The sequence below is a fragment of the Hippoglossus hippoglossus genome, chromosome 4, assembly GCF_009819705.1.
Source record: "Hippoglossus hippoglossus isolate fHipHip1 chromosome 4, fHipHip1.pri, whole genome shotgun sequence".
Lineage (NCBI taxonomy): Eukaryota > Metazoa > Chordata > Actinopteri > Pleuronectiformes > Pleuronectidae > Hippoglossus > Hippoglossus hippoglossus.
The window spans coordinates 15,391,591-15,416,670 of record NC_047154.1 but is presented as its reverse complement, the minus strand read 5'-3'; the positions used below and the strand labels follow the sequence as shown (position 1 = coordinate 15,416,670).

Sequence of the window (25,080 nt, the reverse complement as noted above, 5' to 3'; positions counted from 1 at the left end):
GAGGGTTTAAAACCGAGGTGTTAAGAGATGACGATGAGTCATGAGAGTAAACCTGTAAAGCTGCAGAACCTGATTAATGCAGATTTAAACATCGCAGCTTATTTATTTTTCAATTTGTGAGAAGGATCATTCTTTTATATTAACATGTCTCAACTGCAATCAGTGATTGACTTCTGAATTCATGAAATTCACAAATTACATTTTCCATTGCACCCAACGGTACTATCAGCAATCCTCTCACACTTTGACTGTGTATAAAGATGGAAGCTATACAAAGAGGAGGAAACATCATGATTGACAACTGAGACTGACTCAGGATTTGGTCGAGTGTGTATCTGTGGGACCTGGAAAACACAGACGAACTCCAAATCACACCGAAAGAGCAAAATGGCGGTGGCTGCATCCAGGATATTTTAGCTTCATTTTTCTTAAGTGGAAGGACATCATGTCAACCATCTTTATATACAGTCTAAGCTTTGCACAAGCAGTTTCTCACAGAAAACTAAAATAGGTATCACTGCTGCTCAGCAAAAATTAATTCAGCAAAATAATGAATGACAACAAAAATATCTCAGATTAAACTCATGAGTCGTTGATTGCACCGCCAGGTTTTATGTGACCCTTTGTTATCTTTAAATTCAAACTAGAGAAAACTAGCAGTGAGACAGATAAGACACACACTAATCTGGCCGCTCTCTCTGACCGAGGAACACTTTGTCAAAATCATCATGAAATAATGAGAAGATTCACCAAAACTGTGTTGGTGCTCCATCTCAAGGAAAGGCCCATTTGGTTGACTGTGCATCAGCAAGATAAAGTTAGTTGGTAACTACTGGTGTGGTTCCACATTGGCTGGTCTTAAAAATGTCGCTGCTGCACATCTCACTACTGTCTGTCACTAAACACAGATGATACAGATACAGTCTACTCCTCAGGCACTGGGCACGACTCCTGAACTGGAACTCCCAGAGTTTCAACGTGTGTCTCAGAGACAGAGGAGGTCCTGTGTCCTGCGGAGGCCTCCAGGTCCTGCAGGGGAGAAATATATAACGTTAAAGTGTTTAAACGACCAGGAAGTATGTGTGAGATACATTAAGTCATTTACATTTTACTGAGTAAATAAAATGATTGATTTTTAGCAATGTAGCATCTTACTGGTTTGATTTCCTACATGTATGACACTGTCTGACATAACTTACATTATTATAGTATCGTATTATAGATTATTTGCTTCAACCACAGGTCCATAAATGGTGATAGAATTCTAAAAACTAAATGATAACTTCAATTTACTCACATGCACTGGAATAAAAATTCTTTGTTACTTGTTACAACTATACTGATGAGGAAAAAGGAAAGGAAAAACATCTCTGGTTACAGAGCCCATAGTTTACAGTGTTCAGTTTACTAACAGAACACAAGCTACAACAGCTATCACCAAACCCAACAAGTAAAACCACTGGACAAAATCAATAATCTAGTAAATAAATACTCATTTACCAATGTATGAAGCATGTAAATATTCTCCATCCATTTAGTGAATGTGTGATGCTGAAGCATTAAAAACAACAAATATGGTGTTTAATCACAGTTAAGAAACACTATCATATGTCTCAAGTGTGATATTTAGAGGGTTTTTTTTGGAAGAACTCCCCTTGACATCAGTATGTGAAGGCGGATTTCCTGCCGGCTGAGATCTGGGTGCCGCATCGTCTCCACTGTGTTGGTCCTGGGAACGATTCTCACTCACTCTCATTGGTTTGGCCTTGGGCGTGGTTTTGGTTTTTGCTTGGGCTGTGTGAGCAGCAACACTGTTGGCACCTGCTTCTTCGGGCTCCTCTTTGTTCTCCACTTGGTTTTCTGCATCTGACTCCTCGGTCAGATTCTGCTCTGCCTCAGGTCTTCCCTCCTGTTGCTCAGTGTCTGTCTCATCCTCACTGCTGGCAGCTGATTGCAGTGTCTGCACAACCACCCGGGCCTTCTTCTCCCTGGGTCTATTGGGATGCCGCTGATGAACCGGATTCCTGTGTGCCCTGCCATCGTCCACTTGCTGCCTTGGACCTTGCTGTTGTGTATCCCTGCCTGCTAAGTGGTCATGGTCTGCAACCCCCTGGATTTGAGCCTGAGGCTGCTGTTGCGGTGGTTGGAGCCCAGGAGGAGGTGGACCCCGTCGGCGTAGAGGTGCCATGATGCCATGCAGGAAGGCTGCCTGCACACTGACATACACGAATACCTGCAGAGGATTAAAATGAATACACCAATATATAGAGAAATATAATCTGATTTTATCTATTGCGTTACTCATGTGTCAAGAGAGAATTTATTAGATTGTCTTTACCACCATGACGAGAACAATTGTGACGAGAACAGGGATCTGCAGGGTAACCGGTAGATCTTTGAGGAGGGCCCGAAGAAACTCACTGATCCCCTGGCCAATGTGCTTCATTGGCTCTGTGATGAAAGTTGCGATGGTAACGGAGATCGCCTACACAGAGAGGGAGGTTGAAAATGTAAGGGATTTTTCATTTGAAAACAAATAAACATTGAAAACAAATATAGATTTAAAATAGTTAAGTCAGGAGGACATACAACATACTTCACTAGAGGCCTAAAAGCTGAAAAATAAGACTCTTAATGCAGAAATGCAACACTTTGGTTCTTCTACGTATTGATGTCTTGAAAACAAGAATTAATAGGAATTGTCTTAACTATGTCAAGTCTTTGACACACAGCAATCAAGTCTGAGCTGACCAGCATCTTGACCTACCTTGGTTGGAGGTACCAGCAGAATGGGGTCGACAATGAGGTGTTCATAGTAACTCTTACAGGGGTCGTCCTGAAGAGTCCAGGTGCTTCTGTACCACTCTGCAAGAAAAAACAACCAGTGAGTCAGTGTGTTACAGCAGCTGAGAGTGAGATCAATCTGCATTATAGCTCAGCCAAATCTCAAAGATTTTTGATATTATTCTTTTAAACAGACGTTGTAAAACATACAAGAAAATTTTGCATTTTCACAAAGCTGAACATTTTTGGGAATATGTTTTTTACAAACACCTGAGACACGACATGTTCCTCTTGTTATCAACCTACCTTTTAGACTGTCGCTCCAGTAAATTTTCTTCATGCCGGTGCATTTTTCATTTACACTGTCCATCTTCGCCAGGTTGTTTTGGCGCTCAGCAAAGGCGATCTGGACAAAAACAAGGTAACGGCATTAAAAGATCTGAATAGTCTCAAAAAACAATGAATGACAGCTGCAACCACAGCAATGGAACTGAAGGAGCTCCTCACCTTATACAGGTAAAACCAGTTCCAGACAATACTGACAAAGAAGCAGACAGCAAAGAGTCGAGTGAACTGCACGAACCAGGACACTCTCGACCACAGCTGAGTGCAGATGATGGCCATCATGACCAGAACACACAGCCCCATCTGGAACAAAAGCAGAAAGAACTGCAGTCAATTTATCTTGTATGATCACTGTGATAACTATCTGTGAAATCTGCTTTAATGTTACATTACAAGTAAGATCTGTATTTCAGCTTCAGGTGGATTTTCTAAACGTTATCTAGTGTGCACCAGACGTTAAGGTTGTACATTTCCTCTCTGCATAAACAAAGTACTAACGTTTGCAATACAAGCCTTAGTTTGAATTTTATCTGAAAGCATCATTTTCGGTGAGGAAAAATCCTGCATATGCATTCCTGTAACTTTCACCAGCAGAAAATGAGAAAAAATTGCGGTGATGATGGTAATGAGCTCAATCGTAGGCATCACATGACCGTGGGATTGTGGTAAGGCGGTAACCGTCACAGCTGTAGTGACACTCTGTGTTTTTCCATAGATAGCACATAAGTGAAGCCTTTCAAAGCTGTGGGGAGCTGTCATGTCAAAGATTAATGAATGAGCTCACCTTTAATAGTGTGTCCAGCTCCACGCCAAAACTGTCCTCGAAACGCCACTTCCAGGCCTCATAGTCATGTGATTTAAGATTCACTAGTATCCGACCGACGGCAGTGTCAAGAGCACCAGTTCTAACGTTTTCTTCACCATCCAGAAGTGTCTGAATCTCTGCGATGGTTTGTTTAGAAACTCCAACTTTGGCATCATAGAAAGCGTCTGAGGAGTCAGTGGGCTGGGGAGACAAGGGACAGGTGAGTTAAAATGACAATGTCCTGGTTTTTTACTTTATGCAAACTACACCTTCTTTCTATTTAATCACTGAAGCAGAATGTTGTTTGATTAATGTTAAAAAAGAGCATTAAAAAGAAACACCTACCAAACCGACTCTTTGCATTTCCTTCAGGAGCCTGCTGAGGAATCTCTTGAACACTGGGTTGCATGTTGGCTGATCTGAGAGGAGTGAGATCTTCTTCTTTTGTTCTTCAATCTGAATAAAACCGAAGCAGAATATCTGTGATGCCCGTCTGATTTAATGAAAGCAGCTTTTCCATTTGCCATAGGGATTCAGTGTCTGGCTACAGGACGGTCAGAAGGGCAGATGTTGGTTTAGGAGGGTTTAAATTTGTACTTTGAGGTTGAAGGATGGCCTGTAGTGGTGATTTGTATTGGTAACTTAATTTGAAAAAGCAAAAGAGTAAAAAGTCAAACTTAGGCAACTGAGGAGTTCATCTTATTGAATAAGTCCATTGTCCAGGCACACGTCACATTTTGTGTGGTTCATTTCTCCATTTTGCAAACAAACAAGCAAACAAGCTGCTGTCTCTCTTGCCCTGGTGAAAAACCATAAACCCATCCTGGTGCCCGGCTGCCTATGCCAACCAACCCATGTATATAAAATCACCTGGAGCCCAGTACCTTCAAAACAAAAGCATCAACTAACAAAACTAACTAAATATAATTAAAATAATAATTCTAAAAGCAATTATCTGGCTTATTGTACTCTTTAAACAAAAAGAAGAAACTAAACAAATGTTTAACTTTTAAACACTATAGAAAACAGTAAATAGCTCCAACAGGGGCAATATGCTGAATACACTTTTAATTTGTAAGTTGGTTGTGCTGTGTTTTGTCTTGTCCAATTGTGAGTCATTCTCAGCTGTCATTAATGAACTATACTGCCGGCAGCTTCACTTTGGGGGCTCTGATGTCATCCATCTTTATAGACAATGTGGGTAACATGGGAATAAGTAACCTACATTTTAAGCATTTTTTAGCATTTTGGGCAACAGTATTTGATTCATGTTGTTTGATGCGGAACACAGCCACCTTCTTCTGTAGATCCGCTACTTGACTTCTGCACGTCACCAGCTCGGCCTGGCTGGGGTCCTCTGTGTACTCTCTTCTCTTGGTTGCCACGTTATCATAGTGAGCTGGCTGCAGGGTACAGACACATAACAACATGTTTCTGGTGTCATCACAGAAACATCAGAACAGCTTCAGGGTATTCAGGACAATAGAAATGTGCAGACAGATAAACATCAGCTCACCTCAGTGGGCTTCCTCATGGTCTTGGAGGTTGAGTCGTAGTGGAGCATATCATACGGGTCGACCCAGTCATCGTCCGCCTGCTGCCCCACGGCAGAGACCAGAACCAGGCTACACACCAGCAGAGCGAGCACCATCCTGACAGAGAGAAGAAGACTCTTACTAACCACTGCTTTAACTAACCACTCATTTAACCAACCACTCATTTAACCAACCGCTCATTTAACACACCATTTCTTTAACGAACCACTCCTTTAACTAATCACTCCTTGAACTAACCACTCCTTCAACTAATCACTCCTCTAACTAACCACTCCTTTAACCCACTACCCCTATAAATAAACACTCCTTCAACCCACTACCCCTATAACCAAACACTCCTTCAACCCACTACCCCTATAACTAACCACTCCTCTAAGTAACCACTCTTTTAATCCAGTAACCCTATAACTAAATACTCCTTTAACCCAGTACCCCTAAACACAATCACTCCTCTAACCATTCCTTAAACTAATCACTCCTATAACTAAACACTCCTTTAACCCACTACCAGTATAACTAAACACTCATTTAACCCAATACCAGTATAACTAAACACTCATTTAACCCAATACCAGTATAACTAAACACTCCTTTAACCCACTTACAGTATAACTAAACACTCCTTCAACCCACTACCCATATAACTAAAACCTCCTTTAACCCACTTACAGTATAACTAAACACTCCTTCAACCCACTACCAGTATAACTAAATACTCCTTCAACCCACTATCAGTATAACTAAACACTCCTTCAACCCACTACCAGTATAACTAAACACTCCTTCAACCCACTTACAGTATAAACAAACACTCCTTTAACCCACTACCAGTATAACTAAACACTCCTTTAACCCACCACTCATATAACTAACCACTCCTCTAACTAAACCAGTGTTTTTTAGTTAGCTATCTAACGGGGACGTTCAGCTGGACTAAAGTGAAACCAGTCAAACACTCACCTGACTCCCGCTACATCCGCGTGAAGATTCCGAGTGAAGATGAAATTAAACTCACAGACTCACACAGACTCACACTGAGCTTCACAAACACACGTTCATCTAAAGTAAATGTCAACCTGCTGTTCACAACAACTGTTCATCGTTACAACTAGTGGTGGGCGCCACATCACAGGGACAACCTTTGACCCGGAAGGGACCGCACACCGCAGAGGCTCATGGGAAATGTAGTCAGTCACGGGAATCATTTTTTTACCTTTATATATTTCTTTTTCTGGGACAGCGACTATTTTGTTGAAGACAAAAACTTAACAGAATACATGTGAGGTGGAAGTATACGTGTATTCTATATAAAAATGTAATAAAAATACATGTAAAGTATAAAAATTACAAGCAAAATGTAATCAAAGATACAGTTAACAGATCAAATAGACAACTTCCACTTGCTGTGAAGGTGCAGCCACATACAGAAGACACACAGTAATAACCTTAGGGCAGGACTTTCTTTCACAATGAAATACTTGATATCAGACATGAGGTGTTTTGTTACTAATACACTTGTAATTACTTTAATAAAGGATTGGAAGTAAATTGGAAAATAAATATAAAAATAGCAAGTGCCTGTCCAGCTGGAGCGTGACACAACCCTGGAAAACTCTCGTCCTCAGCAACACATCCGCTGAGACTTAAGTCAACTGATGAGAGGCTGTCGAGGAGATTCATCCATTTATAGTTAGATCCGTACAAACACATTTTGTCAGGTATACATACAAAGTGGACCTGTGACCATTTACATATAACATGGACAAATGATGACCTCATAAAGTTTTATGTGGAATCTACAGCAAATAACGCTCCACTAAGTTCACCCGCTGGTCACCTATGAAACTACTATTGGATGCTAGACCGGCAGGGAACAGAGGGTTTAAAACCGAGGTGTTAAGAGATGACGATGAGTCATGAGAGTAAACCTGTAAAGCTGCAGCACCTGATTAATGCAGATTTAAACATCGCGGCTTATTTATTTTTCAATTTGTGAGAAGGGTCATTCTTTTATATTAACATATGTCTCAACTAATATCAGTGATTGACTTGTGAATTCATGAAATTCACTAATTACAACTGTTTCCCTTGCACCCAACGGTACTATCAGCAATCCTCTCACACTTTGACTGTGTATAAAGATGGACGACATGACAGCTCGCCAAAAGTGAAGCCAAATCATCTTGATCGCGCCCGTGTGGCTGGCTGCAGAATACTTCATACACCCTGCCTCGTCCATGTTAATGGCTGAGACATGGAACACACTAAAAAGTACACGTCAAATACATTTTCCAAAAAGATGGTTTCTGTTATTTTAGGTAGTTATTTTCACACTGATGTGTTAAGTGTTAGTTTCCGTTGTAATAGGTTATTTGAAGCTATACAAAGAGGAGGAAACACCATTATTGACAACTGAGACTGACTCAGGATTTGGTCGAGTGTGTATCTGTGGGACCTGGAAAACACAGACTAACTCCAAATCACACCGAAAGAGAAAGATGGCGGCGGCTGCATCCAGGATATTTTAGCTTAATTTTTCTACAGTGGAAGGGCATCATGTCATCCATCTTTATATACAGTCTAAGCTTTGCACAAGCAGTTTCTCACAGAAAATGACAAAAATAGTCGCCGACGAATTTAATAGTCGATGATTCGTTGGTTACGTCATAGCGCGTGTTTTTCGTGCCGTGCAGCTGAACTAAACGTCGTTGCTGATGGAAGTAGCTGAGGAGTGAGCCATCTCGCTCCCTTCCTATCTCTGAAAGTCGCGCATGTGCAATGGCGACAAAACATAGACCAATGGCGGTGTCCGTTGCAACACCATCGCGTACCAGAAAGTCAAAAGTACGGGAGAATTTCACCCTTAACATAGCCCGAAAAAAAACTACCTGCAATATTTGTAAGGCGGACCTTGCTTTCCATGGGAGCACGTCCGTTATGCACGAGCATTTGAAGAGGAGGCACGTTTGACATCGTAACGAAGACGATGCAGACTCGCCTCGGTAAGATAGCCTGTTATCTAGCTTGCTATATAAACGGAGTTGTCTTGGCAACTCCCTCAATACCTGTGTGCAGGTATTTTTTGTATGTTTTTTTAACGAGTTTAAAAGCGTAATGTTATCCTATTGCCTGACAAACGTCTTTTTTAGTCACAATTATGCATTCCGAAGAAGACTGTTGATGTTTTTATTGCTGCTACTTTCCATGTACCTTTGTTTACATTAGCACTTTGCCTGTCCTTGGTTTTAAATGGACAAAAACTAGATTTTTCTTTGTTTTTGTATCAATAGTAGCCTAATATGCAGCAAAGTTTATTAAAAGCCGTTTTTGAATGAAGTATCGATCTTTATTGTCTTTGTTTTCAGTCATCACATGCCGCGAACAACCTAAAGCTAAATTTAAAAGCTGATGGCTCAATAAGAGCAATTGAGAATTTGTGTGATTCATAATCCGATTAGTCAATTCATTGTTTCAATAATCAATAGATTAATCGACTGTCAGAATAGTCGTTAGTTGCAGCCCTAACTATCATATGTCTCAAGTGTGATATTTAGAGTTTTTTTTTTTTTGTTGTAAGAACTCCCCTTGATATCAGTATGTGAAGGCAGTTTCCTGCCGGCTGAGATCTGGGTGCCACATCGTCTCCACTGTGTTGGTCCTGGGAACGATTCTCACTCACTCTCATTGGTTTGGCCTTGGGCGTGGTTTTGGTTTTTGCTTGGGCTGTGTGAGCAGCAACACTGTTGGCACCTGCTTCTTCGGGCTCCTCTTTGTTCTCCACTTGGTTTTCTGCATCTGACTCCTCGGTCAGATTCTGCTCTTCCTCAGGTCTTCCCTCCTGTTGCTCAGTGTCTGTCTCATCCTCACTGCTGGCAGCTGATTGCAGTGTCTGCACAACCACCCGGGCCTTCTTCTCCCTGGGTCTTTTGGGATGCCGCTGATGAACCGGATTCCTGTGTGCCCTGCCATCGTCCACTTGCTGCCTTGGACCTTGCTGTTGTGTATCCCTGCCTGCTAAGTGGTCAAGGTCTGCAACCCCCTGGATTTGAGCCTGAGGCTGCTGTTGGGGTTGTTGGAGCCCAGGAGGAGTTGGACCCTGTTGGCGTAGAGGTGCCATGATGCCATGCAGGAAGGCTGCCGGCACACTGACATACACGAATACCTGCAGAGGAATCAAATGAATACACCAATATATAGAGAAATATAATCTGATTTAATCTATTGTGTTACTCATGTGTCAGAGAGAATTTATTAGATTGTCTTTACCACAATGATGACAACAAGTGTGACGAGAACAGGGATCTGCAGGGTAACCGGTAGATCTTTGAGGAGGGCCCGAAGAAACTCACTGATCCCCTGGCCAATGTGCTTCATTGGCTCTGTAAAGAAAGATGTGATGGTAACGATGATCGCCTACACAGAGAGGGAGGTTAAAAATGTGACGGATTTTTCATTTGCACACAAATATAAACATTGAAAGCAGATATAGATTTAAAATATTTAGGTTAGGAGGACAGGAGTGTTAAATGGGACCAAGTTTATACAACATACTTCACTAGAGGCCTAAAAGCTGAAAAATAAGACTCTTAATGCAGAAATGCAACACTTTGGCTCTTCTACGTATTGATGTCTTGAAAACAAGAATTAATAGGAATTGTCTTAACTATTTCAAGTCTTTGACACACCAGCATCTACCTACCTTAATTGGAGGTACCAGCAGAATGGGGTCGACAATGAGGTGTTCATAGTATTTCTGACAGGGGTCATCCTGAAGAGTCCAGGTGCTCCTGTACCACTCTGCAAGAAAAAACAACCAGTGAGTCAGTGTGTTACAGCAGCTGAGAGTGAGGTGTAGTAGATCTTACATTTAACAAAATACTTAAACCGCAAAGCCGTTTAGGATGATATAACAAGGGGACAGTGTAGGTGAAAGGATTGATATATGGAACAAAATATGACCGCAACTTTTATTTTCACTGTTCCAATTCAATCAATGACCGTAACAGGATTTTTTATTTAAAAAACGTAATATAACCAGAAACTCTATAAGAAAACCGACGTAGACTTCAGGTCTGGAAAGTGAAGCCAATGGAGACATGCCTGAAACCTATATTCTCTCAAATGACCAGCAGAGGGCGACTCCACTGCAAAAAGAAGTCAGTCTATAGAAACGTACCCTACTTCGTACCCTAGTTTCAAGCATTCCTTTTATCCATTTATCATTGCAAAATTTGATCAGGTTCACAATGGACAGATTAAAGAGAGATTTGATGCAGCAGATCCAGCTATATGATATATTTTATTCCTAACATTCTTCTTTATTGTCAAATGTTGGTGCCTACATTACCCACAATGCCACTCAGCCACAGATTGTTTGGTCAGTCTGCATTATAGCTCAGCCAAATCTCTGTAATTTTTGATATTATTCTTTTAAACAGATGTTGTAAAACATACAAGAAAATTTTGCATTTTCACAAAGCTGAAAGTTTTAGGGAATATGTTTTTTACGAACACCTGAGACACGACATGTTCCTCTTGTTATCAACCTACCTTTTATACTGTCGATCCAACCAATTTTCTTCATGCCGGAGCATTTTTCATTTACACTGTCCATCTTCAACAGGTTGTTTTGGTGCTCAGCAAAGGCGATCTGGACAAAAACAATGTAACGGCATTAAGAGATCTGAATAGTCTCAAAAAACAAACAATGAATAACAGCTGCAACCACAGCAATGGAACTGAAGGAGCTCCTCACCTTATACAGGTAAAACCAGTTCCAGGGAAGACTGACAAAGAAGCAGACCGCAAGGAGTCGAGTGAACTGCATGAACCAGGACACGGTCGACCACAGCTGCGTGCAGATGATGGCCATCATGACCAGAACACACAGCCCCATCTGGAACAAAAGCAGAAAGAACTGCGGTCAATTTATCTTGGGGTTCTCTCTCTCTCTCTCTCTCTCTCTCTCTCTCTCTCTCTCACCAGCAGAAAATGGGAAAAAATTGCGGTGATGATGGTAATGAGCTCAAATCGTAGGCATCACATGACCGTGGGATTGTGGTAAGGCGGTAACCGTCACAGCTGTAGTGACACTCAGTGTTTTTCCATAGATAGCACATAAGTGAAGCCTTTCAAAGCTGTGGGGAGCTGTCATGTCAAAGATTAATGAATGAGCTCACCTTTAATAGTGTGTCCAGCTCCACGCCAAAACTGTCCTCGAAACGCCACTTCCAGGCCTCATAGTCATGTGGTTTAAGATTCACTAGTATCTGACTGACGGCAGTGTCAAGAGGACCAGTTGTAAAGCTTCCTTTACCATCCAGAAGTGTCTGAATCTCTGCGATGGCTTGTTTAGAAACTCCAACTTTGGCATCATAGAAAGCGTCTGAGGAGTCAGTGGGCTGGGGAGACAAGGGACAGGTGAGTTAAAATGACAATGTCTTGGTTTTTTACTTTATTCAAACTACACCTTCTTTCTATTTCATCACTGAAGAACTGATTAAAAAGAAACACCTACCAAACCGACTCTTTGCATTTCCCTCAGGAGCCTGCTGAGGAATCTCTTGAACACTGGGTTGCATGTTGGCTGACCTGAGAGGAGTGAGATCTTCTTCTTTTGTTCTTCAATCTGAATAAAACCAAGGCAGAATATCTGTGATGCCTGTCTGATTTAATGAAAGCAGCTTTTCCATTTGCCATAGGGATTCAGTGTCTTGCTACAGGACGGTCAGAAGGGTAGGTGATTGGTTTAGGAGGGTTTAAATTTGTACTTTGAGGTTAAAGGATGAAGAACAGTCTCTGTGATGTCTACAGACGCCTCTGCTCATTATATTTTAGGTAACTTACAGTTGTGTTAGCGAGGTCCCATCGATACACACAATAGCACTTGAACAAACATCAGTGTGATAAGACCTAAAAGCATTGTCTGTGAGGTGTACTTGTTAGTTTGGTTCATCTGGTACAAGGGATTTATGAACTACTCTGCAGCCAACAGCCACCAAAATGCTTTGGCTTCACTTTTGGGGAGCTGTCATGTCGTCCATTTTTCTTTCTATGGGGCCTGTAGTGGTTATTTGTATTGGTAACTTAATTTGAAAAAGCAAAAGAGTAAAAAGTCAAACTTAGGCAACTGAGGAGTTCATCTTATTGAATAAGTCCATTGTCTAGGCACACGTCACAAGCAAGAAACATCAGAACAGCTTCAGGGTATTCAGGACAATAGAAATGTGCAGACAGATAAACATCAGCTCACCTCAGTGGGCTTCCTCATGGTCTTGGAGGTTGAGTCGTAGTGGAGCCTATCATCGTCCGCCTGCTGCCCCACGGCAGAGACCAGAACCAGGCTACACACCAGCAGAGCGAGCACCATCCTGACAGAGAGAAGAGGACTCTTACTAACCACTCCTTTAACTAACCACTCCTTTAACTAACCACTCCTCTAACTATCCACTCCTTAAACGAATCACTCCTCTAACTAACCACTCCTTCAACTAATCACTCCTTCAACCCACTACCCCTATAACCAAACACTCCTTCAACCCACTACCCCTATAACTAACCACTCCTCTAAGTAACAATTATTTTAACCCAGTAACCCTATAACTAAACACTCCTTTAACCCAGTACCCCTAAACACAATCACTCCTCTAACCACTCATTAAACTAATCACTCCTATAACTAAACACTCCTTTAACCCACTACCGGTATAACTAAACACTCCTTTAACCCACTACCCATATAACTAAACACTCCTCTAAGTAAACACTCCTTTAACCCAGTACCCCTAAACACAATCACTCCTCTAACCACTCATTAAACTAATCACTCCTATAACTAAACACTCCTTTAACCCACTACCCCTATAACTAAACGTCAAAAACAGCCTCTTCTTCGAGACAAAATAATAAAGTTTTTGCTTTCTTTTTTACGGAGTGTTTGGTTATAGGAACTTATCATTCCTGTAACCAAACACTCCTTAAACTAATCGGCCCTCTAACGAAACACTCCTTTAACCCAGTACCCCTATAACTAAACACTCCTTTAACCCAGTACCCCTATAACTAAACACTCCTCTAACTAATCCCCACTTTAACTAACCACTCCTTAAACTAATCCCTCCTCTAACCAACCACTCCTTAAACTAAACACTCCTCTAAATAACCACTCCTTAAACTAAACATTCCTATAACCAAACACTCCTTAAAGTAATCACCCCTCTAACTAAACACTCCTTTAACCCACTACCCATATAACTAAACACTTCTTTAACCCACTACCCATATAACTAAACACTTATTTAACCCACTACCCATATAACTAAACACTTCTTTAACCCACTACCCATATAACTAAACACTCCTTTAACCCACTACCCATATAACTAAACACTCCTTCAACCCACTACCCCTATAACTAAACACTCCTTCAACCCACCACTCACATAACTAACCACTCTAACTAAACCAGTGTTTTTTAGTTAACCAGCTAACGAGGACGTTCAGGTGGACGAAATTTAAACCAGTCAAACACTCACCTGACATCCGAGTGAAGAATGGCTGATCTAAAGTAAATGTCAACCTGCTGTTCACAACTATTTGTTAAAATAACAAGTGAGCGCCACATCACAGGGACAACCTGCACACCGCAGTGGCTCATGGGGAATGTAGTCAGTCACTTTTTTACCTTTTTATATATTTATTTTTGAGGGACAGCGACTATTGTTGAAGACAAAAACTTAACAGAATACATGTGAGGTGGAAGTATTCGTGTATTCTATATAAAAATGTAATAAAAATACATAAAGTACAAAAATTACAAGCCAAATGTAATCAAAATATCAAAGTGATATGAGAAGTAAAAGGAATAAAGAAAGAAAAAGAATAAAAAGTTATATGAAGTAATAAATCCTGTCAATATTAAATGTAAAGTAAATGATTTACACTTACGGCCCAATTTTCATGTTATCAATTTAATTTTAAAAATGTAATAACTGTTGGCCTGTTTCATTTATGTATTGTGATAGAGTTTACCATGTTTTGTGTGTAAAATGATAATCCACAAATTATATTACTAAATATATCTGTCAAATAAATGTAGTAAAATAAAACTGGAGTAAAAAAAAATACAGCAGAGCATATAGCTCAAAAGCTGAAAACCAAATATGATCCTAAAAAACTGAACTTTGATAAAAAGCTATGTTCTACAACTGGTGTTGAAAGTGATTAACACATTAGAGGGAAGTTGTGTCACTTTAACGGTGAGATTCACTGACAATGATTGATAACATATGTAGAAAAAAAACTTGATTATGCCGATTTAAATTTATGCTGCATGAAACAGGGAAATTATTTCTATTGATGTCTGCCTGGTTTGAGCCAGAGATATATTTTGTTAAAATGTTTGCCTGAATGACAAGTGGACAAATTTCTGATCCCGTTTTTGGCAAATTTACCAGGTTTAGCACAACTTTAATAAGATTACGAGAAATAACCATAATTTTTATGCATTAGAATAAAACATTTAAAAATACAGCTTCAGCATTTTAGTGGTTTTTAAAACTATGCTTTTGTATATTCACATATTTTAAAACATGACCGAAAAGTTGTCATGCTCCCTATTGTCTGTGCAGTTTCATTGTATTGAATGAGAAACTATTTAGCAGGTGGAAAATTTTAACTTACCGATATTGAATTCTTTTTAAATCTAACATTTATTTGCCTGTAAACAAAAACTATCTGCTGCATTGGGAGCGAGGCACTAATCACACTTTGGATACTGGATCACATGCCTGATTCTATTTTCTCCATCTAATATTAAGTCACCAATACAACTTGTGTATTTGCACTGGCAGTTTCATTTGAGTCACACCGATGAAAGGCAAAATAATCAAATGACACGTGAAAGATACTGAAATAACATTTATTGCAAAGATGTGTCTGTAATATTTACATAATTAAATGAACACATATTTATTGTAGAGTTAAACTTCAGTTCAGCTCTATTTGAGGAGCTGAGGATGCATAATTTACATCTTCAGAAAGACAAATAAAAACATCAGCACTGGGACAACCTCGCATCATAGATCAAGTGTGCAGGGTTTTTAAGGAACATCAACAAAGATTTCCTGAAAAGACTGCAATCACATCAAATGCCAAAGTTAATTTTGGCCTCTGTTCATGATACAGGAGCTGAACTGTGGGACACAAAGCTCCAGAAATGCTCACCAGCAACACGAGCCCAGGCGATGTCTACTATTTAGATAGAAAGGCAGTTCTGCAAGGACGTAATTTATTTTGCACCCTTCTTTCTGCCACCTTTTGGCGATCTTCCTTTGACTTTTGCCCCTTTTCCTTTGCCCCCTTTATCGCGTTGCTCTTTCCTTTTCGTCCCCCGCAGGTCTTTCTTCATTCGACCGTCTACTACTTTGAAGACTCCCTTGACGCCGGGGGGCCGGCTCACCTTCTTGCCGGCTCCCTTTTTGGTCACGACGTATGTGACTTCTCTCTTTTCCTTCCCGATGCCTGCTTTCTTGTAGATACTGATAGTATGCGGAAAAGACAAGAAAAGAAAAGAAAATTTAGATTTTATTATTCCTAAAATCAACAGTTAAAGGGAGTTATAATTGACTTGGTGTACAGGTGTAACGTCATACCTCTTTAGCTGAGCCATCTTCTCCCTCTCAGTGATGTCCACTGTGTTGACAACTGCCTCCGCCCTCTTCTTTGCCTGCTCCATCTTTTTCAGCATCTGGAAAAGTCACAGAGAAACTGACAAATTAAGATCCACAGAAATACTTTGAGTGTTTTTGTGCATCTTAATAGAGATCTAGCGGCTATAAAGACTTAAATAATCTTTAACCTTTAAATCACATCATTGTGGGTTCATCCTCAACTTACCCTCCTCTTCTTCCTGGCCTTGGCTTCAGCCACTCGTTTGATGGGCCGGGCATCGATCTCCTTCCATTTCTGTTTGAATTCCTCCACCATCTCTCTAGTGACGGGTATTGGCTTCTTCCGGTGTTTACGTTCATCGTCCAGAAACCACTCGGGTACTTCCCATGGCTCGTCAGAGCTAGCAAACCTGGAGAAGCAGACAGTTGTATAAGTGAAAACAATACTGTGTAGGTATTGATAGGTTTATTTTACTGCTTAAGAACTAAATCCAGTATTTTCACTGACTGAGGTGGGTTCACAAAACAAGCTGTGTTGACGACAACATGTGCAATAGATATTAATCAGTGTAAAGAGCATTTTGTAGAAACTGACTGTGTGGTAAGTATTAAATATGAACCAAGCAAAACCACAAGAATATCTTTCAAAAATGATGTATGTTATACATGCAGCACCTGGTCACAGATATTTGTAATTAGGAAAATCACATTATCTTTCATCCCAAGGGCAAATTCTTCACACTGAACACAAAGACCTCTAAAACTGGATCACAATCATACATGATCCTTGTATTTTCACACATTTTGAACACTGGTGAGTATTTACAGTAGAAGGATGTTTATGCAGGATTGACTCATAATTAACTACAGGTCCCATTTTCACCATAATGAAGGAAAATGTCACCCACAGCAACCTTGAGACTCATATCTATAATTTATATACATGTTTATCAACAATAGAGATCTATGATACAGAATAAAATAAAAAAGGGTTTAGATACTTGTCAGTGGAATTAATTGATTGCTGATCACAGTCTTATTGTGGGTTTATTGACAGTTAAATATACAGAAATTAGCACCTGCTTTGTGAGACAGTTTGACTCAGACAGAAGCTACGCACACTATGAAGCACCACCCACCTATGAAAGGAGCCGTCCATCAGGTCTCTGGCTGTTTTCTTTGACGTAGCGATCTTACAGCCGAGGGCCAGGCCTTCAGCATCCAGGATCCTGGCTTTCTTACCTGAGGGGCACAAAACATTCACACATCCATGAAGTTACACTCTCACTGAAATGTATTAATTTGGTTAAAAAGCTTCTTACGCTGACATGTCTAGTTTTAACTGTAGTTTCTCCAGAACATTTCATCGGAAATATACCCTATACAAGTAGGAATTAACTCACTGGTGCTCTCTACAGGAACAACCTGGAGGTCATCATCGGCCTCTCCTGACTTCCCAGCAGCCTGCTTCATCCTGGTAATCTCACTGGAAAAAAGCAGGTCAATTGTTTGTACATTGGTTATTTGTTACAACATAGAATTTAAGCTTGTTCATTCTATTCAATTTCTCCTCATCGACTAATATCATTCACAAAAATACAGATTGGACAGGACATGAGGTTTTACTTCTCATCATCGCTGCTGTCGTCTGAGTCGCTCTCCTTCGCAGCTTCCTTTGAAGGTCCCGCCTTTTCCTCCTGAGGAGCAGCAGGAGCAGCAGGAGCAGCAGCAGCAGCTGACACCGCCTCCTCTGCCGCCTCCTCCTCCTCCTCCTCCTCTGCCTCCTCCTCCTCAGCTTTCCTCTTTTGGCTTTTTCCTGAAAAAGGTCCCAAAACTTTATAATTTTCAAAGATTCCTAGATGTAAGAGAACTAATATTCTCATCATTCTTGTGTCAGTTACCTGTCTGTTTGTTCTGGAGCAGCTCAGTGTGTTGGAGCTCACTCTTTGCGTCTCCTTCCAGGTCAATCTCAGAGAAGATGCCCTGCAGAGAAAGAGGGGTGGGGGGGGGGGGGTCAAAGGTCAGACATTACACAGAAATCGCCTCATGTGCCGGTGTAAACCATGAGAAGGATCGTTAAGGATGTAAAAGAAGAAGCAGAGGACCAGTCGCAATATAACATCAATCTGCAGAACTGTCAACATCCCACTGACGACAGCAACAGAACACCAGGGCTGTGCATGTTGTGTTGCATTATGGGAAACAAACCTTGCTGAACCACAGGCTGGTCTCTCGCTCTTTCTTCTCATCCTTTCCCTCCAGCTCCACTAGCAGACCACTGTCCTTCCCTTCATCCTCCTCTTCCTCAGCAAACTGTACTCTGCAAAAACAAATACACAAATCAAAAACTAAATTAAGGAATTATTGAGGGTATGAACTATGTGAAATTAAGACTTTTTTTTCAGAACATGGTGGCAACATGGGCCAAATATTCCCTCTTTGCTTTAAAGTTTGCTGAATTTAATACAGTTTACAGTTGAAAACAAATGAGAACAAACAAATCTGGGAATCGGGTCACATACATCAATACAATTTACTTTCAAAACATTGAGGGTTAGGGTCAATTACAAGTTGAAGGCTATTGAGTGAATATATTTGGATATAATAGACTTTGTATTGCATTTTAATATTGAGGATATTTTTCGACACAAATACATTATTTTAGGTTTCAGACTGAAGCTTCACACTGAGTGTTATCGTGTGTTGTCCAGTATCCAGTGTTGTCGTGCTATTAATAAAATACTCATTCGATTCTATCGACAGAGGCGACGTCTTAATGGACAAGAGTGGGACTAACTTTCAGTTTAAGACTCAATGAAGTTGCAGTAATCGTCTCACATGTGTCTGAGATGTCAAATCCAAACCACAGCAGCAGCTCGTGTTTTTAAGCAGTTGGAAAGTTCCTGGTCTGAACAGCTACTTACTTCTTCTTCTTTGGTGCCTTCATCTCCAGCTCTTTCTGTCGCTGCTCCACCTCCTCCATGTCCTCGTCATCTAAATCAGAGGCCAGGGACATTTGATCTGCGCTGTCTTCGTCATCCTCAGACAGGTACAGGTCGTCATCTTCATCTGGTAGATTATCTGCCACCTGCATGTCCCCCTTGGATATATCAGTCAGCACCTGATGGAGAGAAGTTAAAATAAGTTGGTAACAGGGAAGAGTTCTGCTGCTTCACAGAGAAAACTGGAGCAGGTCAAGTTTAGTGGGGGTTCAGAGTCTTCTCAGTGTTAGTTTGACTTGGGCGGGAAAAGGGGGGAGTGTGAAGTTCTTCAAACAATACGTCAATAAGTGGATTAGGTTACTGTGACTGAAATTTGATTATTAAAAATTAAGGTCTCCAAACAGAGAGTTTGACCCCTGGGCCACCTGAGGCCTGTTCTACTAAGAAAGGTCAACATACACAGGATTATCTCTTAGTTATCTGGCTTCATTAAGCCTGCATTGTCATAGCAGCTTATTCTACAAACAAAGCGCAAACTATAATATCACGTTAATGTATTCAATATATTCAAATGTATTCAACAGTGACAGTGAGCACCCTCTGCTAGATCACAAGGCAAACTACCTCAGAGTCTGATGCGCCTCCTGTCTGTATAATCTGAATTCTAACAGGTCTTTATTGTATGAATATGAACTTTGGGAAATAAGTGACGCCCCTACTGTGTGAACGTCAACACACTTATATCATTGCTCCATCATTACAGCACAAGTGGATCTCATTTCCGTCACAGCAAATCAAGTTAGGTGTTCAGCGTAAGTTACCATGGTGATTTATCCAGGTTTAACCCCACGGTTAAAACTGATGTTACCACACTCACCACAAATCCTGCGTGGTAATAAAAACCAGAAAACTCCACGTGGCACCTTCACAAAACCTGATGGATTAAAGTCTACATAGAAAACGAGTGACTTTAGCTCAGAGATCACATCAGTTAACTTGGGAAGCTTGTTACCTTTTGCTTCTTGATGGTGCTGAGAGAGAACAGGCATGTGTCGTCGGTGTCGGCGATGGAGACGCCCGGCAGGTCCATCTTCAGCTCCACTCTCTCCCTCACCTTCCTCCGCTCTTTCAGCAGCTTCTTCTTCTTCCTGATGGAGCAGATAGGATAAGAGGAGACAGTTATACAAATCTGTTTTCTTGAGAAATATCAAATCAGAGAGTGATGAGGAGGATTTCAGACATTTTCACTAAATCCACCTGCAATAATATTACTTTACGACCTGGTTTGAGGGTTGTGTTGTTTAGACACTCTTCAAAATGACAATCCAGACAAATCTCTGGTGTTAAATAGACTATAACTTATCAATTGATTAAACCTTTCCAAAAGATGAAAGTTCAGTAAAGACTAAAAAAGAGTTTGTCATACCGTCTGAGCTCAGACACTTCCTCCGCTTTCAGCTCTGCCAGTTTCTTCTCCAATTCCTCCTCCTCCTTTTCATCGTCGTCCTCCACCTCTTTCTTCTGTTCGGGCTCGTCGTCTGACTTACACTTTTCTTCATCAGAGCTTAAGCTAAAAACAAAGCAGAGAGGATGTTTGATCGGCTGAGACAAATCCTTGCAAGGACAGAACTATTTTTTGTAGATATTTGTGAAGATGCTATAAAGACTTGTTTACTTGAGCTCCTGGTCCTGCTCTTTGGCCGCCTTCAGTCTCTTGGACAGGAATCTCCGCAGCTTGGACCTCCAGCTCAGCAGCAGGCTGCAGAACACACACAGACACAAATACTTGAGTCAATCATTTTTATCTGCATTATTTCTGTCATAATAATAATAAAGTAACAGCATTGAACAACTGCTAAAGGATGTTTTAATTGGTCATTTCCTCCTACTCCACGTCAAGTTTTTGATGTGTAACAAACTGTTGTTTTCTAAAAACAAAAACCTGAGCGGTGACAGATCAGGGACTTACCGGAGCTCTTTACGGCCCAAGACTTTGATGTCACGACAACACTCCTTTATCTCAATGCTGGTGGCTGAGTGAGACTCCAGGTCTGGGTTATCGAAGCTGATCTGAAAGAAGAGGACAGAGTGAGGATGGCAAGACGGGAGAGTTTTTAATAAGATTGATTTTTCTGTCTCTTCAATGCATAGATTTTGACAAATTATTCTCAACTCAAATTAGACTAAGCTGGTGTTTCCATGATATTTAACCACATCTTGTTTCTCTCAAATTACTCAAACCCTATGAGAGCAGAGAAACTGGGGATTATGCGAATGTGGTTGAAAGCTGCAGATATTCCAAGAAAGTGGATCTCATGCCACAACAGTGTGGCATCAGTCCGAGTCAGTGCAGTGTCAAACTAAAGCTCATTATAGAGGCTACATCATGTGATTAAGTGAAAGAAAAAGGCTTTTTCGTGGCCACAAGTTATTTATCACCTTCCGAATTCCAACGTGGCTACGAGTTAAATAAATGTGAATTAAATTAAAATCAGACTTCTAAAGTGAAATGTTACCATATTATCACCAGTAGAGGTGGTGTGGCATGTTCATGCGGGTGCGGGTCTCTAAATTGAGAAGATAATTCTTTCGGGTGGGTGACGGGCAGATGAGCTAAGCAAACGTGCGGATTCGGATGTCGTCAGAGCCGAACTGCGAATCTCTAACGTGCAGATATCTCACCTCACTGGCTTTGCTCAGGAAGTCAATAGGGTTCTCAGCTCTGAGAAAAGAGGTCACTGTGAAGCTGTGGTAAAGCGTCAGATCTCCATCTGTGTATCCCTCCGCCTGGAATAGAAGAAGAACTGCTTGGTCAGTAATGGAGACAATTTATGAACCAAAACTAGGCTGTTCACAGGTGCTCATCTAATTCTCCTTCATCCCCTGCAGGGAACTTGCCTTTGGCTTCTTGACAGGCATCAGGTCCTTCACAGTTTTGGCCAGCACCTCCACCTCCTTAAACGCATATTTGGGGTCAAAGAACTTGCTGTCGATTTTATCCGGGGCAAGATAACCTGGAAGGGGGGAAAAAAACACATTTTTTAAAACACATAGGGTCTCCCTTTAGAGAATATATTAAAATCCAGTCATCATAAACCGTCTCTGACCCTGACAGACGACAAAGATCTCAGCGGACTCATTCCTGGATGCCTGCGGCTTGGTGGCCTGCACCTTCTTGAAGAACTGCTGGAAGATCCAGAGGAGCGGCTGGTAATCTTTGGAGCGGAAGACCTTTGTGACAAAAGTGCCACCTTTGACCAGATAGTCACAAGCCAGTTTCAGAGCCATGAGGGTCAGGTGAGCTGGAGGTGAAGAGAAGAACATGTAGACATGTTAGGCCAGTCACGTGGTCACATGACACTGTCCCAGTGTCCCTGCTGCTAACGTTAGATGAGACCTGTGTCTGTGATCATGTCTGAGAATAACTAATAATACTTAATGTTGATAAATGATTAAATGTTTTATTACAATTTGTTATTTCATGTTGGGACTTACAGTGTAAGACAAATAATAAATACATTTAAAAAAACACTGACATCAATAGTATGTGTTGGAGTCTGTTATGGTTTTTGGTTGTTTCCGTCTAATGTCCTGAATCTTTAGCTGTACGTACCTTGTGTGAAGGCGTCATGTGACCAGTTGGCTCCCACATTCGGGGCTCCATCGTTTAACACCACATCCACCTTCCAAGTCTGCAGCTGCTTTCTTATAGACTGCGTATAAGACAGATGGTATCTCACTTACAAAATCTATTTTAAGAAGATCTAGAATATAGTATGTGATTTTAAAGAAGTCTAATCTTTTGAAAACAGTACATGTACATTGCATTAAGGAGTAGTGTGGTGTGAAGAACATGTGAAAAATAAAAATCCACTATCTTTTTCTTGTATTAAACTGATCACTGTTTGAATTTCACCCACTCACCTGTCTGCATTTCTCTGTGGTGATGTCTTCTTGCAGCATCACCACATTAGGAATGGGCTTGATGGGCACCAGGTCAACACCTGACAGGAGGAGACCAATTTAAAACATGCACTTGCATCATCTTCATCACAGAGTTTTCCTGAACAAATAAAATCAGACTAGAGCTAAAACAATTTTTTAATTAACTAATTAATCCATAGAGAGTAAACTGTCAACTATTTCAAAATTCAATTGAGTGCATTGATCTGCCAATTACAAAGAATATTTTCCCTTCCAGCCTCTCAAATGTAATTTCTTGCTGGTTTTCACCATTTTCTATGATGTTAAACTAAAGATATTTGGGTTCTGGATCATGGGTCAAACAAAACCAGACATTTGAATATGAAAACTTGAACTACGACACTTTGACACTTTAAAAAGGCAGATGAAAGCAAATGTGATCTTAATTAAATAATTCACAGAAGCCACAGACGTGGATGGGAATCATTACGTCTGGAAAACTGAACTAAGACAAAATGAGACTCACCAATAATGAGACTTGACACGGGCATAAAGTTTGATGCTACCTGCAACCTACAAGGAGAAAGGTAATCATCAGTGTCTTTAGTCACGTTCACAACACACATCGCTCTTTTGATTCTCTAGAAAAAGATTACAAATGCACTTGGCAAAAACAGCAATAAATCCTGCATTCATGAAGGTCATTAAGTTCAGACGTGTTGATTTAACCATGTGACAAGTTTACTGTGGTTAGTGGAGCTTCTGATCTGTGTTGCATTGTACAGTGAGATGTTTCTGATATTCAGCCTTCCCTCATTGATATAAATAACATGACGGCAGGGTTCCAGAAATCTGACTTAACTGCACAATTAACTCAGGTGTAATCTCATGTCTACTTCTACCCATACTATTTGCAATATTTCAATGGAAAATAACTTTTTGCCCATCACAATATGTCCTTATATTTAAGTACATTGGGTTTTTCTACTCTCTTGTGCGATCATCCTGTGCCACTACACTTTGTATAAACCACTACAGTGAAAGGTGTATTTTATGTAAATACTCAGCTTTTTATTTTATTAATTCTGCCTTTTTATTTTTACATTTTTTATTCTCTTGCTTAACTCATTATTATCTGCCTGCTGCTTTAACAACTGGATTTTCACTGTACAATATTTCCATTATCTGTGTGATTTCAATATTTTTATTTTGAGCAATCTCAGTATTTTCATCCTTCTTACATTGCATTTATCCTATTTACATTGTAAGTATTATCACTATTTTTATATTTGCCTATGTTTACTTATTACAACACATTTCCCCTGTTGTGTACCTAATAATCTGCCAACTGGGGGGTGCATTGACTTTACATTAAGGGTTTAGATTAAAATCAGAGTAAAGATCTGTTTTGACATCATGTCAAAATCACACAAGATGTATTCCTGCTTGTCATATATCATCTGTAACTACATCTGGTTAAAGAGTGAAATCTGAGAGGAGGGCTGATGGAATAGTTCCCACATGTTGGACGTGAACACACATGCATGGTTCCCAGTGAGATGATGAATTCGTGTCAGAGATGTCGCTCACCATCCTCCCGGAGCAGCACACAGGTCCACCAGGGCTCGGGCTTTCTGCAGAAACTGAAACTTACGGTTGAGCTGGATGAGTTTGAAGGAGGAACGCGAGCGATAACCTGAAAAAAGAAACACCCAACACCGGGTTATTCGAGTTAACTAGCAAGTGTGCTAACGCTAACATCAAGCTGAAGGCGTGCTGTGTTTCCTGAGAGTGACACTGTACCTGTTTCTTTGGCCAAGTGGTAGAATTTATCTTTTCTCGTCTTTCCGACTTTCAGCTTCTTCCCCATGTTTGTTGTTTTGCGATCAGCTCTAACACAGAATCTCACACGTTGTCAGGACTCACAGCAGCCGCACGAAAACAAAACACGTGTTCCTGCCTCAGTGCGGAAGTTCACCGAGCCACCGGAACCCTTTCTTCTTCGTCTCAGTTGTTCCCGTTGTTCCCAGGACGCTGCTGCCACCTGCTGCCTG

General features: G+C 40.7%; 2 protein-coding genes across 11 annotated transcripts; both read right to left on the bottom strand.

Annotated features, from left to right (window-relative positions):
- Positions 1–225: 225 nt before the first annotated feature.
- clcc1 (chloride channel CLIC-like 1) lies at positions 226–13,880 on the bottom strand. 9 transcript variants are annotated; one of them, XM_034582424.1, is made up of 13 exons: positions 13,005–13,067; positions 12,743–12,893; positions 12,008–12,118; positions 11,691–11,891; positions 5,230–5,337; positions 4,280–4,390; positions 3,914–4,135; positions 3,292–3,432; positions 3,091–3,190; positions 2,768–2,865; positions 2,339–2,485; positions 1,655–2,233; positions 226–1,029 (listed from the first exon to the last, which is right to left on the bottom strand). In XM_034582424.1, exons 2-13 carry the CDS (start codon positions 12,857–12,859, stop codon positions 925–927), a joined length of 2,040 nt encoding a protein of 679 aa, XP_034438315.1. In that variant the 5' UTR covers positions 12,860–12,893; positions 13,005–13,067; the 3' UTR covers positions 226–924. The 9 variants fall into 9 exon arrangements, with proteins under 9 accessions (XP_034438315.1, XP_034438316.1, XP_034438317.1 ...); XM_034582425.1 differs by lacking the exon at positions 13,005–13,067 and having other exon boundaries at positions 3,914–3,934; positions 4,079–4,135; positions 12,743–12,885; XM_034582426.1 differs by lacking the exons at positions 11,691–11,891; positions 12,008–12,118; positions 13,005–13,067 and adding exons at positions 5,451–5,528; positions 13,864–13,880 and having other exon boundaries at positions 12,803–12,894.
- Positions 13,881–15,393: 1,513 nt separating this feature from the next.
- On the bottom strand, positions 15,394–25,014 carry ftsj3 (FtsJ RNA 2'-O-methyltransferase 3). Of its 2 annotated transcripts, none has more exons than XM_034582405.1 (21): positions 24,830–25,014; positions 24,617–24,722; positions 23,553–23,599; positions 23,027–23,106; positions 22,716–22,815; positions 22,210–22,404; positions 22,001–22,116; positions 21,785–21,889; positions 21,072–21,172; positions 20,778–20,861; positions 20,529–20,672; positions 20,115–20,250; positions 19,085–19,281; positions 18,369–18,480; positions 18,062–18,143; positions 17,787–17,976; positions 17,564–17,646; positions 17,300–17,402; positions 16,387–16,570; positions 16,143–16,237; positions 15,394–16,028 (listed from the first exon to the last, which is right to left on the bottom strand). In XM_034582405.1, the coding sequence occupies exons 1-21, from the start codon at positions 24,894–24,896 to the stop codon at positions 15,779–15,781; spliced, it is 2,577 nt and encodes an 858-aa protein (XP_034438296.1). In that variant the 5' UTR covers positions 24,897–25,014; the 3' UTR covers positions 15,394–15,778. The 2 variants fall into 2 exon arrangements, with proteins under 2 accessions (XP_034438296.1, XP_034438297.1); XM_034582406.1 differs by having other exon boundaries at positions 19,088–19,281.
- Positions 25,015–25,080: the final 66 nt, after the last annotated feature.